Here is an 18,881-nt window from a genome sequence, read left to right on the forward strand (position 1 = left end):
GTATACTGTTGATTGAAAAGGGCAAGTTACAGAAAATATGAACAGTATGATCCTTTTTCCAATATAAAAAATTGCATAAATTTGTGCCTGAAATGTATAAAACAGGGGCGCCTAGGTGGCTCAGTCAGTTAAACGTCTGCCTTGGGCTTAGGTCATGATCTCAGGGTCCTGGGATCAAGCCCCGCGTCAGGCTCCCTGTCAGTGAGGAGCATGCTTCTCCCTCTCACTCTGCCTGTTCCCCCTGCTTGTGCTCTCTCTCTCTCTCAAATAAATAAAATCTTAAGAAAAAAAAGAGAAGGGAAGAAAATATTTTTTTAAAAAATGAAATGTATAAAACACAGTCTAAAAGGAAACTGTTAACTGCCTCTGAGAAAAGATGCAGAACAAGGGAGTGGTGTAAAGATGGACTTCTACTTTTAACTATACTTATTTTTGTATTGTTTGAAGTCTTTCCTATATGAATGTATAATCTTTATGCTTTAAAAACAATAAAAGGGGAAAATATTAAATAAGTGTTAGTGAGCACTGTAACTACAAAAGGGCAGCATCCAAAATTTACCTTTGCAGGGGCACCTGGCTGGCTCAGTTGGTGGATCATGAGACTCTTGATCTTGAGGTTGTATGTTCAAGCCCCATGTTGGGTGTTAAGATTACTTAAAAAAATAAAATCTTTTTTTTTTTTAATAAAATCTTTAAAATAAACAAACAACAAAAAACAAAATTTACCTTTGTAAGCTGCATGGGATCAAACCGAAGAACCTTTTGGTTACAGCAGGGATAAATACCAGTACCAATAGTACTCAGTGAACTTGCTGCAGTAGGATAAACCACTGTTTCTGAGTGATATTGACAATGTGAAAATTCTATACAGAGAAAAGCCTGAATAAAAGAAATATATAAAATCAATTATTATTCCCACAATGAAATTATACATCCCAAAAACTTCACTCAGGACTACATAATGTATGTTCCATTATTTTTTAAAAATTTTAAAAAGGATTTTATTTATTTATTTGAGAGGGCGAGAAAGAGCATGAGGGGAAGGAGTGGAGGGAGAGGATTTTTTTTTTTTCCACTGAAAAAACAGATTTGGTCACTTAAAACCTGTTGATTTTCTAAGAATTAGGCAAGGTATGATTGTTTCAGCGATGAAAATAAAAAGGAGGATGAAGATAGTAAGAGAAACAAAACCAGATGCAAGCAATGTTTCATAGTCCCATTGTTTTTGCCAGCAGTTTCTTTAAAAAGATGTAAGATATTGTCCAAACACATCCAAACATACTAATTAAACAACATATATTAAAAGAGCCTGCTATGCCGGGCATCTGGCTGGCTCAGTTGGTACAGCATGTAATGCTTGATGTCGGGGTTGAGTTCGAGCCCCGCATTGGATGTAGAGATTACTTAAAAATAAAATCTTAAGGAAAAAAAAAGGGTCTGCTATGAATGTTTGCAGAGCAAGATATTAAAAAGAAAAAAAAAAAGCTCACCTGATAACATCTTGAACAAGTTAGCCAGTTGACTGTTCCCCACAAGCGCCAATATACATCTCTCCAAGATTTTAATTCTTCAAAAAGACTATTCAAATATTCATGAACATCCCAAGTCTTATCCCTGGGGAAAAGAGCCTCAAATATTATATTGTTTTACAAGCAAGTAATATAAACAATTTGTTTTAGGCAAATGTTTTTAAATTTGTGGCTTATTTCCAAAAATATTCCCCCAATGATAGCTGTGGGATGGACTACATGGAACAGTAGAAAAAATTTCATTTGGGAGTTTGTTTATTCTCTTTTTCTGTGGATAACAGAAAAAGATATGAAAGATTGAATGCCAAATTATTTTGCTAAACTAGATAAATTATTTTGCTAAGCTCTTTTAAATATGGTTTGAGCAGGCTAGCAGTTGGGATGATGATGCTAAACAGAACCCTTATTCTAGGTTACTAATCATTAGTGATTCTAAACATTTCTTTATATTATTTTCAAAAGGCATTCTCAAGTAATTGAGTAATACAGTAATATATAATCAGGTCTTGGTAACACACATTTTGAAGTTAATATAAACTTAAAAATAGCAAAGGCTTAAAACCCTCTTTGCTATGTCCATATGTAACTCAAGTTCTTATTTTTTTCCAAGTCCCTTAATCGTTTGAACTTTTGCTACCTTGTCCTTATTCAACAAATAACAAAATGTCATGACATTATTACAAATTGCATAGGCAAATCTGTTTTAATTAAAGACAACTGAAAAAAATGTCATTAACATCTGACCTACAGGAAAATACTTTAAATAAAACAACAAAAATGGATGTTGAAGTCAATATCAATTTTTTTCACATAGTTAATAGTTATTGCTGTAAGAATGGAAGTGCTTTCCAAAAGGTGAAATCAAGTCTCAAGACAAAAAACATATAAAACCCCAGGTGCTTAATAACTAATGAAGATTCCCTTAATTATTGTATGAAGAGAAAAATGAAATATTTTAAACATGATGGTGAGGGGCACGTGGCTGGCTCAGTCAGAGGAGCATGTGATTCTTGATCTTAGGGTCATGAGTTTAAGCCCCATGTTGGGTGTAGAAATTACTAAAAAATAAACGTAAAAAAGTATTTTAAAAATAAGCATGACTGTGCTATTAATAATAGGGTCAAATGTGTTTATGTTTTAATGTTTAAAATATGAAACTTAACATTTATACTGTTTTTTCCTTTACAAAAGTACTGTACATTTTTAACATAGAAAAAAAGAACAAAATTAAAAGCATCCATAATACTATCACTTAAAGGTAACACCACAGTTTACATTTTAGTGAATGTTTCTAGTTTTATGACTTTTCTTCACTTAATTCACCCCTAACAACTTGCTATATAAGTATATATACTTCTACAACATATTCTCAAAGGCTGCACATTAAGAATTGATTAGGCATGTTTTATATGGATACACTACATGGATATATTTTAGTTCATTTAATCATTTGGATGTTTCCCCTTTTTTCCCTCTCAAACAATATAGCAATAAGTGTTCTTGTTGAATGCTTTCACAAATCTAACATTACCTCTTTGGATAAATTCCTAGTAGGAATTTATTTATTTATTTTTATTTTTATATTTTTAGAGAATATATACATTTCAGAATTTTTGCTTTTCTGAGATATTACACCAATTTACAATACTCTTCCCCCAACTGAGAATGAGAACTGGTTTTGAACTTAAAGGGGAATAAAAGAGGACTATATATTGATGGAATACTGACAAAGTATGAAGAATAAATAGATTATGGAATATCCAATTTTAAAGACAATTTCCTCATTCACCAAAATTTACGTGAAAGTAAATTTGATTCTCTGTCAAATTCAACATAACATTTGTGTATAAATAAAATCAGTTAGTAAAAGAAATCATTTTAATGGCACTGACAGAATATCTTTCAAGACTAATGCACAATAATTTTTAATATTTTAAAGTTTAAAAATATCATGAAATTTACTCAGTAAACAAAATACAGCTTTTACAAAACTTTGTTCTGAAAGCATCTTTCTAAGTCAAAGCTGGATCACATTCAGAAAAAAGTGTTATCCTATACCGTGTAAAACTAGTTATGTTTTTAGAAAAACACTATTAATTCACATTTAAAAACTCTGTTTTATTTTCACTGCACCTTATGTGAATGTAGATAATATTTCCATGTTGATCCACATTGATTTTTCCAGGAATGCAAGGAATTCTTCTTTCTGTTTCTTTTGTTAAAAGTTTCTTACACAAACAGCATCTATAACACAAAGACACAAAAACATCCAAGAAGAAAATTTAAGATGTAGTAAAATTAAACAATTTAGCTGCACTGTATAGAATACCAAAAAAACCCACATCACTGTACCTGTATAACGTTGCCGCATTATTCCGAGAATCTGGGTTCAAGTACTCAGGATCAAAAAGTCTCTCAATCTTCTTACAAAAAAGTTTACTATTAACAACAAATGACCAACAAATTAATTTTCTATTATTTACATTACTAAAGTTACTTGAGAGTGATGAAAATAAACGCTGACCTATCTGCATATGTAGAAAATAAAATTAATAAATCCTTGGAGAGACTCTCTTTGGGAATTTATGATATATTTATAGTGTTCTAAGTAAATAAACCTAATGATAAATGCTTAATCAAGAATGTATTTTCACAGGAATATTTGTTTGGAATATTCAATATTGAGGAACTTGAAAACGTAACAATCCTGGGTCTACCAATAACTTGGTATATGATCTTTGGCAACTACTTAACCTCTCTGAACCTTGTTTTCTCATCTATAAAATGGGGTTAATAATTATAAACTCACAAGGTTTTATGAGGGTTAAATGAATAGTGTAACATTATTTACAATAGCCAAGATATGGAAACAACCCAGGTGTGCATTGATAGATGAATGGATAAAAAAGATATGGAATATTACTTAGCCGTAAAAAGGATGAGATCTTGCTATTTGTGACAATATGAATGGACCCAGAGGGCATTATGCTAAGTGAAATAGAGAAAAACCAATACCATATGATTTCACTTATATGTGGAATCTAAAAAACAAATGAATAAACAAACAGCAGAATCAGAGCTATAAATACAGAGAACAAACTGATGGCTGCCAGAGGGGAAGGAGGTAGGGAAATGGACAAAATGGGTGAAGGAGAGTATGAAATACAGTCTTCCAGTTATGGAATGTGTAAGTCATGGGACTAAAGGCACAGCACAGGGCATATAGTCAAAGGTATTATAAAGGGCATTATAGGGTGAGAGATGGTAGCTACATTTGTGGTGAGCATTGCTTAATGCGTAGAGTTGTCAAATCACTATGTTGTACACTTGAAACTAATGTAACATTCTGTGTCAACTATATTTCAATTTTAAAAAAAGAAGAAGAAATCAACAGAACAAAATGGAGAGTTCTGAAAGACATCTCCCACATAGTCACCTGATTTATAGTGAAGGTGCCACTGCAATTCAGTGGAGAAAGAATGGTCTTGCAAGGAAATCTCACCCAGTTCCACAGTTTCAAATCTATCTACTCTTGTATTTCTATTTTAAGCTCTGATCTCTGACCTAAATTTCAGACTTATATATCCACCTATCTCTGCTATCCTACCTGGATGTCCCAAAAGTATATTAAATATACCAAATAATCTTAACAAGACCCAAACCCATATTCTGATTCCCGTCACCCCAATCTCTTCTCTATTAATGGCACTATAATCCACTGAATTGCTCCTTAAACCTCAACCTAGTAATTATCCTAGGATACTCTCTCTCCCCACATTATTCTATCTGAAATCAGTCGGATCTCTCTAATAACACACTCTAGATACATCTACTTCTTTCCAGCTCTTACTCTAGTCCAAACCTTTTCATCTCTCACCAGACTACTGCACTAGGCTCCTCATTGGTCTCCTTGCTTCTTACATCCTTGCAGTCTATCGTCCACAGAGCAACCAGGAGGATGTCTTAAAAACAAATCAGATCATGCCACTCCTATGCTCCCATTCACATTAAAATAAAGTATACCCTCTTTGCCAAGACTTAATCAGCACTTAACTAACTGATATGACCACTCTGATCTCATCTCATACTGTTCTTCCTCTTTATAATAAGGCCTATCTTAATAATTTTTAACATAATTCACTAACACAATATGCTCATATGTACATTATACAAAATAATTTAAGTACTAATTTTTATCTAGAGCCATTGGCTATGGATAAATTTTACTTCATTTGAAATAAAATAGAAATTTTTTTTTTAAGATTTTATTTATTTATTTGACAGAGAGAGAGAGACAGTGAGAAAGGGAACACAAGCAGGAGGAGTGGGAGAGGGAGAAGCAGGCCCCCCGCAGAGCAGGGCGCCTGATGCGGGGCTTGATCCCAGGACCCTGGGACCATGACCTGAGCAGAAGGCAGAGGCTTAACGACTGAGCCACTTGGACGCCCCAAATAGAAATATTTCTAAAAATATTCTAAAAATAGAATATTTCACTAAAATGAAATCGAAATGTATTTCTTCTAACAGGAATATTTGGTTAAAAATTAAATTAAAAAATTACCTTCTGAATTTATCCTTCTTGTCCTTTAAATCATCAACTTCATTGTGTGTGAACAGATCAGCTATACGTGTAAGAAGATTTGCGTTAATACAGTTCATGTTGCATGGGGTAGCTACTATGGCATTCATATTTTTGTGGCAATACTGAATACATTGTTCAACCTAAAAAAACACACAATAGAAAATGAATGTTGAAGAGTGGCATAAAGGATGATGTCATGTCAATACCTTTCAAAGATAAAATTCATTAAAAGTTTGATACACGGATTGCTAGGTACTAACTGGATTTTGCCTATCTGGGTTAATTTATATTGTTCCAAAGTAAGCCAGCAGGCCATGTTTGTACACATACAGAGCTAGGAAAATAACTTTCAATTTTCTTAGCATATTTTAAACAATAATGCAATGAGCATCTTTCATAATTGTGGCAGGTATAAATCTTAGTCCACAAACTCCAGTATATAAAATATGTGACTTCCTATAACTAGACTTCCTATAGCCTATAGGAATTATAGGCTTCCTATAACTAAGCCTCTATTTCTCGCAGTGGCTAAAATAGAATTTTAGTCACTTCAGGGTTTTCTCAGTTGTGTTGTGCCTGCTTCCTGACTTTCCTCCCCTTTCTCCAACCTGAGGTATATTTATTCACTTTTTGAGGTGGATTTGGGTTTTGGGGAAAAGTAGCACTGGCTAATCATGTATTTTCCAAATATTTTGTTTCTGGCATAAAAATTATGCTTTAGGGCTTAGACTTCAAAACTCGAAGGTTAAGGACTCTTCTCATCTCTGCTTTTTTCTGTAACCCTACCCTGAAGCAATTAATACAACTAAATGGGGAACAACTAAGGAGTAGGAAGAATACAGAGAACTAGTAAAACCCCAAATAATCAAACAAATTTCACATCTGTTAATATAGCAAAGGAGTACTCTGCCTTAACACAAACATATATAAACATGTGAATGATTAAGAAATTTATTAAATAAAAAAACCAAATATAATGTCAGAGCCTGATATGTGCATGTATACATTGTGCTTTTACATTTTATCAACTACTCTTAAGAGACATGAGCATCTGGTTTACACATACAGTTATATTAATAGTTGGGTATTTGTTTTTAATTCACTGAATTATAAATGAAAGACACAAATAAGTAAAACATGCTTAAAGAAATTACTTAGTGAAACAAATATATTCCAATTAATTTTCACTTAATTTGGTTTTAAAGCAAAATCCCTCTTGGACTAAAGCTAATTGTTTAGTTTCATCTAACACAACAATAAGCTATTCCTTGAAGATAAATTGTTTGCTTTATAGGCATAATATACTAATGATACATAGTAGTCTAACCCCCTCCCCACAGAACAAGAGTTTATTCTAATGGAATTGTAAACAGAAAGAGTTAGGGGTCCCGAGACTAGGAAAGACAGACAAAGCTTTCCTGACACAAGAGAAGTCATGTTAGGCCCCAAGCTATTTTCTGTGATCTGTGCCCTACTTGCCCAAACACACTTCTTGCAGAACCTCCTAGGAAGTGTCAGAGTTATAAAGAAATACAAAGACCTCAGTAAAGAATTTTAAGGGAATCAAGGGAATGTAAAAACTAACAGTCTCCATCAGGCCTGGAAATAGCCTGACCGTATCAGAGACAACAAATTGGTGGCAAAAACTCCCAGTGCTGGTTCCAAAGTAAGCAAGGCCGTGCATTTCTTAATGGAGATAACAAGCCCATGACACCACCCAGTTTATGCCCGTAGCCCCTTCCCCTCTTCCAGTTACCTCTGCTTCATTATACTATTAAAGTATCCACCCTGGGAAGAACCCAAGCTTCACTAACATAGCATAGGATGCCTGTACCTTATGCCCCCCCTTTTACCTGCAATGACAGGGCTCCCCTTTATGAATATTCATCCTAAACCCTAAATAAAGGAACTTCTCACCCCTGCTTGGAGAGTAACGGCTGATCTCCTTATTTGCTGCAAATAGTTTCCTTTGTCTGACAACTCCACCTGATGTAGTATCTCACCAAGTAACTCACCAAAGAGCAAACTCCTATTAGTTCAGTTACAGAATCACACTCTTGAATTAACAACTATTTTAGTAAGATGTCTTAAAAATTTCTAGACACTTAAAGGAAAAATCCAGTTGTATGTTAAAATAAGCACAGGTGAATAAAAAAGCTTGGATTTTTTTTGGCAGAGGGAGACAGAGAAAATCTTAAGCAGGCTCCACGCCCAGAGCAAAGCCCAATGCAGGGCTCAATCTCACAACCCTGAGATCATGACCTGAGCCAAAATCAAGAGCCAACGCTTAACCAACTGGGCCACCCAGGCACCCTGAAAAGAGCTTGGATCTTTTAATAATACTTACCAATGAATCCATTTTCAAAAACTCTGAAGAAATAAGAATTGAAATGACATTTCCTGGCTCTAAAAAAAAGAAAAAAATTAAATTCTCCTTTTGATTTGTACCTCAACCTCCTCAGAACAGGCTCCTTCTCACCTTAACAGAGAATGTTACATTACAAGAGCAATTTAGTATAACCTTACTACATCATATAGCTTAGATACATGAAAGAAAGAAAATGCAGTGTTAAAATATAGGGTATAGAAAAAACACATATTAAATCTGCCCTGGAATTAGATTCATAGCAAGTAAAAAGATTCCAGCTAAAGATATGACACATGCAAACTTTTCTCAACTAAATCAGAGAAAAAGATAATTAAAATTGAGACTATAATTCATCACATAAAAAAATAATCGTGAGAAAATCTAAATGATTAATGTAAGCACTTGTTATTAGTGAAGTTATTTCAAAAGCAGTACAATGCTTGTTACGAACAGATATGTAATTAAAAGATTCTGAAAGATAATATGAAATTTACTATTGCAGAAGTGCTAAGTTACTTCCTAAAGGCAGGCTGAGGTGGGCCTTGAGAGGCATAACCAGGGAAAGGAGAATGCCAGCTAACACTATTATTTTGGTAAACCTAAGTCATCTCCTATGAGGTATATTTAAGAAAAAAAAAACTACTATGATTTTTAGCATTATAGTACTAAGACAATCCTTCTAAATAAAGGACTATGCAGACAGCGACTAAAATAAGTAACCCTAATCTTTGTTTAAATATTACTTCCAGGTGAAAGGCTCTCAAATAGCAATGGTGAAGGGAGGAGGGAGCTAGTGAAAATTCTTTCTGGGAAGTGTAATATAGTCCATTCCAGCTAAGACCCATTGTCTGAATTATTAGAGATTTGATTAAGCATTTTGGTGGTTTTCCCGGTTAGAATAAAGATTGCTTTTATTTATTTTTAAAAATATTATGTATTTATTTATTTAGAGAGCACACATATGCACACGCAAGTAGGGGGAGGGGCAGAGAGTGAGAGAGAATCTCAAGCAGACTCCTCCCTGAGTGCGGAGCCCAACGTGGGGCTCAATCTCACAACCACGAGATCATGACCTGAGCTGAAATCAAGAGTCAGATGTTTAACCAACTGAGCCACCCAGGTGCCCCTAAAGATTGCTTTTGTAAAAGTCTACGTTTGAAGCTGATTACAGAGTGACTGGTTTTGCTCCACTTCTTTTACCTTTACTATATGCATAAATATGCTGGATCAAACAATATTTTTTTCTGTCTGCATAATTTGATTTTTTATTTTACATATACATATCATATCTGGGTGATCTGGAATCTCTGGACTCTGGCTGAAAATTTTTATTTGGCAATCTTGTAATTTTTATTTAAGAGCCACTAGAACCTTTTTTACATTAATTTGGTCACTAAAATGTAATAAATTATAAGTTTCTTCAGAAAATTTTTATATTGTCGCTATAGATTTACTAACAAGATTTAAAAAAATATTTTGGTACTGCTATAAACAGCAAACTCTAGTACCCAGAAAGACTTTATTAAACCACAAGTGTGATTTCCTATACAAGTCTATACCCAACTAAAGATTACTTAGTAATTATTCTTCCTTCCATCTAGAACACTGGTTCCAAACTTTTGATCTTAAGACCTCTTTTTTTGTTTAGATGGGTTATATCTATCAGTACCGGCCATATCATAAATTAAAACAAGGAAAAATTTAAAATATTTTTTAATTCCTTTTAAAAGAATAATAAACTCATTACATATTAACATATTTTATGAAAAATAACTATATTTTCCAAAATACAAATTAGCAAGAAGAGTAACACTGACATTTTCTGCAAATTTCTTCAATGTCTGACTTAATAGAAGGCAACTGGATTCTATCTGTTTCTACATTCAATTTGTGGGTAGTCTTCTCTGATGTTACATCAAAACTCAACTGGTAGTTTCTTTTAAAGGTTAGTTGCAATGGAATCTGAAGTCGTATCAATGAACTTCTCCTGTTCTGTTATCTCAAAGTCAAATGATTTATCTTACACTTTGAGTGGATCTTTAACCCATGCATGATTTTAACACGCATTGGTCATTTGTAAAATATTGGTTCACTGAGTTATGTGGACCTTCCAAATGTTGAAACATTTCATTGTATTTTCTATATATATATATAAATCACATTTGTTAGTATCACCACCAGTCTCATCAGAAAAGTCTTTAAATAGGGGTGCCTGGGTGGTTCAGGCAGGTAAGCGTCTGCCTTCAGCTCAGGTCATGATCCCAGGGCCCTGGGATCTAGCCCCACATCAGGCTCCCTGCTCTGTGGGAAGCCTGCTTCTCCCTCTCCCTCTCCCACTCCCCCTGCTTGTGTTTCCTCTCTCGCTGTGTCTCTCTGTCAAATAAATAAATAAAAACTTAAAAAAAAAAGAAAGTCTTTAAATATGGAGAAGCTGTCAAGCACACGGAAGCAGATAAAAGTTTTCCATACTCCAAATCTCACTTGAAACCCTGAATTTTATTATTGACAATGGATACTGTCAGTTGTTTCCCTTTAGTTGATCAACTCCCTTAATTCATTTTCAAGAAAATATCGGCCAAATGCCTAAATTTGAATAACCATAATTTGCCATTCTTTCAAGGAAAAATGGTTTTCTTTTTTAAAAAGCAGCTAGTTTATAGTTTGCAAATCAAACGACTGCACAAGTGCTTTTCTTCCAGATGACCATCACACTTCAGTGTGCAGCAGGAGTGCACCTCCCGTGTCATCACACAGAACATGAAAAAGATGCATACTCAAGGGTCAAGAGTTAATAAAATTAATAATTTTCAGTGTTTCATCAAGGACATTCTTAAAGTGAGAGTGAATTTTTTATTTTTTTCCTTTTTAATTATGAGCACGTGGAATTGAGGAATATGGTGACTACCAGTACAGTTTGGTGCCCCTGCTCTGATGTGTGCTAAAGCTCCCAGAGTTTTCTCCTCTATTACTTCTGTACCATCTGAATAAATGTCAACACAGAGAAAAAGACAGAAACGGTTTAGTACTATAATAGAAATCGTCTTGACCCTGTGAATCCTCTAAAAGATCTCTAGTATTCCAGAGGTCCATGTACCATACAGTGAGAACTGCTAATCTAGAGACCTGTTCACTTGCCATACATTCACTATAATCTACTAAAAAAGGATGAGGTATCAGTTTCCTAAAAGGTGGTTACTAATCTGAGCACAAATACGAATGTCCAAATAATTTCCCACATTGCATGTTTGGCCAGAAACAACTACCAGGTGACACATAAATTTTACTACAAAATAAGCAATAGACTGTCTTTTACCTAAAGTGGGCATCTCACAATCTTTATTCTCCTTAGTGTTCCTTTTAACATATTTTATCAACCAGTTGAAAATGTGAACGTCACAATGAACTGAAATGTCCACCTCTTCCCAGCGCTGGGCATCCATAGATAAATATTCAGCAAAGTACTTCATTTCTGATATCAAAAGATCTCGTGGGCAAATAAAATCTTCTTTCAAGTTTTTTGCTTCATCACATACATGGATCACCATGTTTGGCCTTCATAAAAAACGTTACAGAGAAATGAAATTATTAGAGTTCTAGAAGAGGAGCTAAGAATACTGACATTTATTGGAAGTACGAGAACAAGATGTTTTTGGAAGTTTTGACCATAAATCAATTTTATAGGGTTTGACATTCAGAATTTTTCATTTAAGTGTCTTGCTAATCTGATCTATATCTTAGATTTTGACTAATTTTAGGTAAACTATTGACCTTAAGATTATTAAGCCTAATAACTTTAGAGCTTAGAAAAACAAAAATATTTTTATTATAGGACTCTAATTTACATGGTTTAAAGTTTATTTTTCCAGTTATAAGTTAACAAAATTTTAAAAAATAATACCAATTCACAAAGAAAAATTAAATAATACATTCTAATTCTGACGAAGAACATAAAATGGCACTTTTATATGGTTATGGGTATGATGAGTAAAGATTAAATACTAAAATTCTCTTACTTTTAATAAATAGGAAAAACAGTTAAAATCATTCATTAAAGAATCAAAAAACTAGCATGGCTACTTAGTTATTTTTAACAGCAAGAAAGTTTGTTCCTAGGCATTCATCAAATATAAATTAGTAAATGTAGTTAAAGGATTCTTAAGACTACAACATGCTTATTAGCATATTTAAAAATAATTTAAGAATAAGTTTAGATAATCCATCAGAACGTTCGACTGCTTCAAAATTATATACTCCTTGAATTTACTTTCCCTTGAAAATTATATCACCTCAAAAAGCAGTATCAGTGTGATCCACAACTACCTTCACATCATTACAAAAGAGAATAAACAGAATATGAATTTAATGTGTTCAAAGGAACTCCATAACTTTCTAATAAAATTACAATTGAAACAAAACTGGGCTACCAGAAAAAGGATTATTGACCAACATTCTTGTCAAAGTCAAAGGAATTTAAATAACTTTGCAAATTGTTCTTCCAAAGAAATTACAGTCAAAATATAAACAGGTAATGGCTGGTATAATGAAGCATAATGTTTCTGTGGCTTTTGAAATACTAGATAATTCCAGTAAAAAATTATCTGATAAATTTTAGTGCTACACAAACTATCGGTTAAAAATCTATGTGAATAAATTAAAAATCACTGAACTATACACTTCAAAAGGGGAATTTTTCTTACTGTGGTGAAATACACATAACATAAAATCTGTCATATTAGCCCTTATAAGTGTACAGTTCAATGGCAGTAAGTACACGTTGTTGTACAATCATCTCCACCATCCATCTCCAGAACTTTTTTCAAAAGGATAAATTTTATGGTATTTGAATTATATATGAATAAAACTGTTAGAAAAGAAACTATGAGAACTGAAAATACAGAAAGGAACTTTCAGATATGAAAATATTCTATATCTTCATTTGAGTGATGCTTACATGGTGTACCCATTTGTTAAAACTCATCACGGTGAATACTTAAAATATGTCTCATCTACTGTATGTAAAATATACAAAACAAAACTTGCAATATCTTGAAAGGTGCATTCTAATTCTTAAATGTTTCTATAATGAGACGGTTTCCAAAATACACATCTAGTTTCATAAAATTGGAGAACTAATGGAAGGGATTTTTCTTTGGGTTTTAAAATTTGCTTTTCAAAGTTTTATATTAGTAGAGGTTATTCCTAATATTTACAAATACGAAAATGAATTTTTAAAATGGAAAACTGTAACCCAATTTAATTATAACATGAATAAGCCGTATGTTTAGCCATCAAGCAATTGTTATAGTTCACTGTTATAGTTCAATGAACTACCCTTTATTCCAACAATTTGAACAATTGTGTAATGTGAAATTCCTAAATTATGGTAACTGATATATACAATCACCAATCATATATTTTATAACTTAAAGTTGATATTCATATTAAATCTTATCTAGCAAAGAACCAGCCTCCTACCCTTCAGATTCTTCAGTCTTTTCTCCACCATTACGAGTAGTACAATTTTCACTTTCTGAAGAACAATTCCTTGTGGAAGCTATACTATGTCTTCCTTAAATACAGAAAAAAACACATACAAAAACAAAGGGGGAGGTTAGCGTTTCTAGCTGAGAATGGGTTTTTACTTACTGGTTATACTGTAAATGCACGGTTTCCAAGGCTAGGTAAAGATGGTACTCTGTTAGGTGCCATTTCCCTTAATATTTCTAAACGTATATGGAATAAACAGTAGAAAAAAAGGATCACACATTGCTAACATTATACTGAAAATTTAAAAAATGATGTGGTGTGAATAGACAGGGGTCAAGTGTTCAAAAGCCAACAACAAAGTTCTCTCTTTCTGAAGCAAATTTTTATATCAGTATTCCGACTGCTGCTGCTGACATTTAAATCATTCACTACACTCAGGATTTCTACAATCAGTTATTATTTCACCAACTGCAGAAAACATTTTTCTATCCTGCCACTCTGTCATTTGAAGCTAATATTGACTACATAAAGGGTAGATAATACAAGGAACAAGCAACATTTTCTCAGTAAAAAAAATTAAGTAGAAATTGTAGGTCAAATCTTTTTAAATTTATGACATAATCAGGCTAACAGACTGGAGCAGTAAATTTTAATATAATAAAAAGCTTTTTTTGGTGACAGTGTTTGACCTGTATATTAACATTAAAACATTTTTCAAATATAGCAAAGATACATTTCTAAAAATCAGAAAGATACAAATCCTAATAGATTTCCTAGCAATGTTTATATTAGCCTTTAAATACATAAAGAAAAGTTGACTGAACTGCATATTTTGCAAATTATCATAAGGACAAGCACTGCATTTTGTTTTCAAGCCTTACCGGTTTTGGAAATTGCATCTTGACCAACCGGAGTCTCCTGAAATTCTCCCTGCATGTCAAGAAGGGAGGATTTGATATATGTGGCTAAAGTTTCCACAGGACTCTCTCCAGCAGCCATTAGAGGACTATACTGGTTGTCAACAGGGGAACTTCCACTGCTCTTCAATTCATCAAACCTTTTTGCACACTGTAATGACATAAAAAGAAGGAAATGCAGGTCTTTCTTAATTAAAAAATAAGATTATTTTCTTGCCTTCTATTTGATGATATTTTTCTATAATCATTTTTTACAAGTGAATTCTAATCTGCTGGGTAGTACCTAGAAAATGAGCACACATTTCAATATACAAAAGCTGCTGACATTTTTTCTTTCTTAAAATTCAGTGTAGAACTTTTTCTTTTGAGAGAAAGAGAGTATATGTGCATGTGTGCAAGCAGGGGGTGGGGGTAGTGGTGGGGGGGAGATGAGGAACAGAGGCAGAAGGAGAAAGAGATCTTAAGCAGCCCTGCAAAGCCAGATCTCATGACCCTAAGATCGTTATCTAAACCAAAACCAAGAGTTAGATGCTTAACCAACTGTGACACCCCAGAGCCCATAGAACTTTTTAAAATATGCTTTAACCCAATGGCATAATATGTTTATGCTGTTATAGGAAAATGAAAAATGCCTTTATCAACCATATTTCCCTGTGGTCTGTATTTATTATCAGTTGATAAAGATAAAAAACATAAATGGTTTTATTGAATCCGTTTTTCCTTCAAAATGAATTTATTTTTTGTAACAGAAAGTAAAGTGTATAGCTATATTGGAAAATGAGTGTAGACTTATCTAACAAGGTTTACAGCAATTTCTAATATTTAAAAAATGAAAATTATGAATTTTGAAATGAATACATGATTGCTTAAACAAAGAAGTGAACTATAAATAATTTAAATTATATTGTTAAATGTTCTTTGTGTTTGGGACACCTGGGTGGCTCAGTAAGTTAAGCTTCTGCCTTCAGCTCAGGTCATGATCCCAGGGTCCTGGGATCAAGTCCCACATCAGGCTCCTCGCTTAGCAGGGAGCCTGCTTCTCCCTCTGCCTGCGCTCCCCCTGCTTGTGCTCGCTCTCTCTCTGAAAAACAAATAAATAAAATCCTTTAAAAAAATGTTCTTTGTGGGGGCACCTGGGTGGCTCAGTCATTAAGCGTCTGCCTTCAGCTCAGGTCATGATCCCAGGGTCCTAGGATCAAGCCCCACATCGGGCTCCCTGCTCAGAGGGAAGTCTGCTTCTCCCTCTCCCACTCCCCCTGCTTGTGTTCCCTCTCTAGCTGTCTCTCTCTGTCAAATAAATAAATAAAATCTTTTAAAAAAATGTTCGTGTTTAAACAAAAGTTACATGATAGCTATATGTAAAAGAATGAGGCTGGACCCTCTACCTAAAACACATACAAAAATTAACTCAAAATAGATCAAAGACTAAATATAAGAGCTAACAGTATAAAACTCTTGGGAGAAAATAACCTTGGATTAGGTGATAGTTTCTTAGCTATGACATTAAAAGCACAAGCCACAAAGAAAAATTAGATAAACCAGACCTCCTCAAAATTTACAACTCTGTGCTTCAAAGGACACCATCAAGAAAATAAAAAGACAACACACAATAGGAGAAAATATTTGCAAGTCATATATCTGACAAAGGATTTGCATCTAGAATATATTAAGAATTATTACTTAATAACAAAAAGACAAGGGGTGCCTGGCTGGCTCAGTTGGTGGAGCATGTGACTTTTGATCTCAGGGTTGTGAGTTCAAGCCCCATGGTTGGGTGTAGAGATTAACTAAAAATAAAATGTTAAAAAGTTTTGGAAAAGAAAAGCCAACCCAATTTAAAAATGGGCAAAGGATCTAAATAGACATTCCTCCAGAGAAGATCTATAAATGGCCAATAAGCACATGCCAAGATACTGAACATCATTAGCCATCAGGAAAACGCAAATCAAAATCATAGCGAATTACTACTTCATACCCATCAGGGAGGCTATAATAAAAAAGACAGATAATAAGTGTTGACAAGGATCTGAATAAACTGGAACTGTCTTGATATTTCTGGTGGGAATGTAAGATGGTACAGTCTCTTTGGAAAAATTAGATACATTATTTCAGCTAAGTTAAACACATGAAAACTCTTAATCTGTCCTTTTTCTACTTTCAAAATATCAACACATCATTGTCAAAATGGAAAAAAATGATAATCCAGGAGATTGAGAGAACATTCAAAAAGCTTAAAAAAACACACACAAGATTTTTGTCTACCAGATATTAAAGCAATATTGAAAATAAGTGAACATAGAACTATCAACAGGATTAGATAAAGAGATCAATAGATCTGAACAGTAAATGTAGAAAAAGATTTGAATTTCAAACCAGTAATAAAGAATGAAATTATTTTCCAAACTATGGAAAGAGTCCAAATGTCCATCAACTGATGAATGGATAAAGATGTGGTGTATACACACATACACACACCCACCCACACCCACACCCACACCCACACACAGGAATATTACTCAGCCATAAAAAGAATGAAACCCTGCCATCTGCAACAATGTGGATGGAGCTAGAGAGTATTGTGCTAAGCGAAATAAATCAGTCGAAGATAAATAGCTTATGATTTCACTCATATGTGGAATTTAAGAAACAAACCAGATGGGGGCACCTGGGTGGCTCAGTCAGTTAAGCATTCAACTCTTGATTTTGGCTCAGGTCATGATCTCACAGTTGTGGGATGGAGCAGCCGCTGCTCAGTGGGGTGTCTTTTCTCCCTCTTCCTCTCCCTCTGTTCCTCCCCACTCTCTGCTCCGTGCAAGCGCTCCCTCTCTAAAATAAATAATAAATCTTAAAAAAAAAAAAAAGGAAACAAAACAGATGAACATACGGGAGGGATCAAAAAAAGAAAAGAGAGGAAAAACAAACCATAAGAGACTCTTAAAGATACAGAAAAAAATGAGGGTTGATGTAGGGAAGGGATGGGAGGATGGGCTAAATGGGTGATGGGTATTAAGGACGGCACTTGTTATGATGAGTACTGGGTGTTGTATGTAAGTGATGAATCACTGAATTCTACTCCTGAAACCAATATTGCACTATGTTAACTAACCAGAATTTGAATAAAAAATCTGAAAAGAAAAAAAAGAGTGAAATATTCAATAAATGTTGAGACAATTAACTAGTCATTAGGAAAAAAGTTAAAACTAAAATAAACTCCAGGTGAAGTTAAGATTTAAATGTAGAAAATAAAAGTAGTCAGGAAAATGTAGGTGACTAGGTAGTATACATAGCCTTCAGGTAAGAAGGATTTTCTAAACAGGATAAAAAAGGCAGATTTCAAAATAAAAGATTCATAGATTTTACGTTAAACATTCTAAACTTTTAAACATTTGTATGTGAGACTATTTTTAATAACTTAATAGGCTAAAAAAACTGATAAAAGCTAGATCAAGGGTTAATATATTTAATATTAGAAAACCATTATTTAAAACTAGTAACAAAACATTGGGATACCTGGGTGGCTCATTCAGTTAACTGTATGACTTTTGGCTCAGGTCATGATCCCTGAGTTTGGGGATCAAGCCCCCGTGTTGGGCTCCCTGCGCCTCCCTCTGCCCCTCCCCCCCTGCTCATGCGCTCGCGCGCTCTCTCTCTCTCGGCTCTATCTCAAATAAATCAATACAATCTTTTAAAAAAACTAGTAACAAAACAAATTCACAAATAGAAAAAGGACATGGTACAATAAAATATAAAATGTTCAACCTCTTTAGGATTTAAATTAAAACTGCAATGAGATAACACGTATTAAAAATATATATAAATGAGACTTTTGAAAAGACACACACACACAAATAGTATGTGATATAAAAAGTACAGGGATCAAGACTCAGCCATGTTGACTGGAATAGAACATTGATGGCCCTTCTGGTCGGCAATATGTAACAAAAGCCTTAAAAATGCATTATCCCCTAAGGAAAGAAGAGTAAGTTTGGTTTCTTTTT

The 18,881-nt window shown here is 33.8% G+C and overlaps 1 protein-coding gene across 5 annotated transcripts in view; it reads right to left on the reverse strand.

Annotated features, from left to right (window-relative positions):
* Positions 1–18,881, reverse strand: part of SANBR (SANT and BTB domain regulator of CSR) — a 58,984-nt gene that overhangs the window by 32,969 nt on the left and 7,134 nt on the right. For 3 of the 5 annotated variants that reach the window (XM_073897671.1, XM_073897670.1, XM_073897672.1), the window contains exons 3-11: positions 14,848–15,034; positions 13,955–14,048; positions 11,793–12,031; positions 8,459–8,517; positions 6,091–6,251; positions 3,882–3,968; positions 3,663–3,773; positions 1,491–1,614; positions 727–879 (exon numbers count right to left, since the gene is read on the reverse strand). In XM_073897671.1, the coding sequence (XP_073753772.1) occupies positions 727–879; positions 1,491–1,614; positions 3,663–3,773; positions 3,882–3,968; positions 6,091–6,251; positions 8,459–8,517; positions 11,793–12,031; positions 13,955–14,048; positions 14,848–15,034 (1,215 nt within the window). Of the gene's footprint in view, positions 1–726; positions 880–1,490; positions 1,615–3,662; positions 3,774–3,881; positions 3,969–6,090; positions 6,252–8,458; positions 8,518–11,792; positions 12,032–13,954; positions 14,049–14,847; positions 15,035–17,535; positions 17,670–18,881 lie in introns of those variants that run through there. The other 2 variants (XM_073897674.1, XM_073897673.1) reach the window with 2 other exon arrangements.

Source organism: Callorhinus ursinus, unplaced genomic scaffold, assembly GCF_003265705.2.
Source record: "Callorhinus ursinus isolate GAN/ISIS: 27379988/994484 unplaced genomic scaffold, GSC_fseal_2.0 scaffold10, whole genome shotgun sequence".
In the NCBI taxonomy this organism is placed as follows: domain Eukaryota; kingdom Metazoa; phylum Chordata; class Mammalia; order Carnivora; family Otariidae; genus Callorhinus; species Callorhinus ursinus.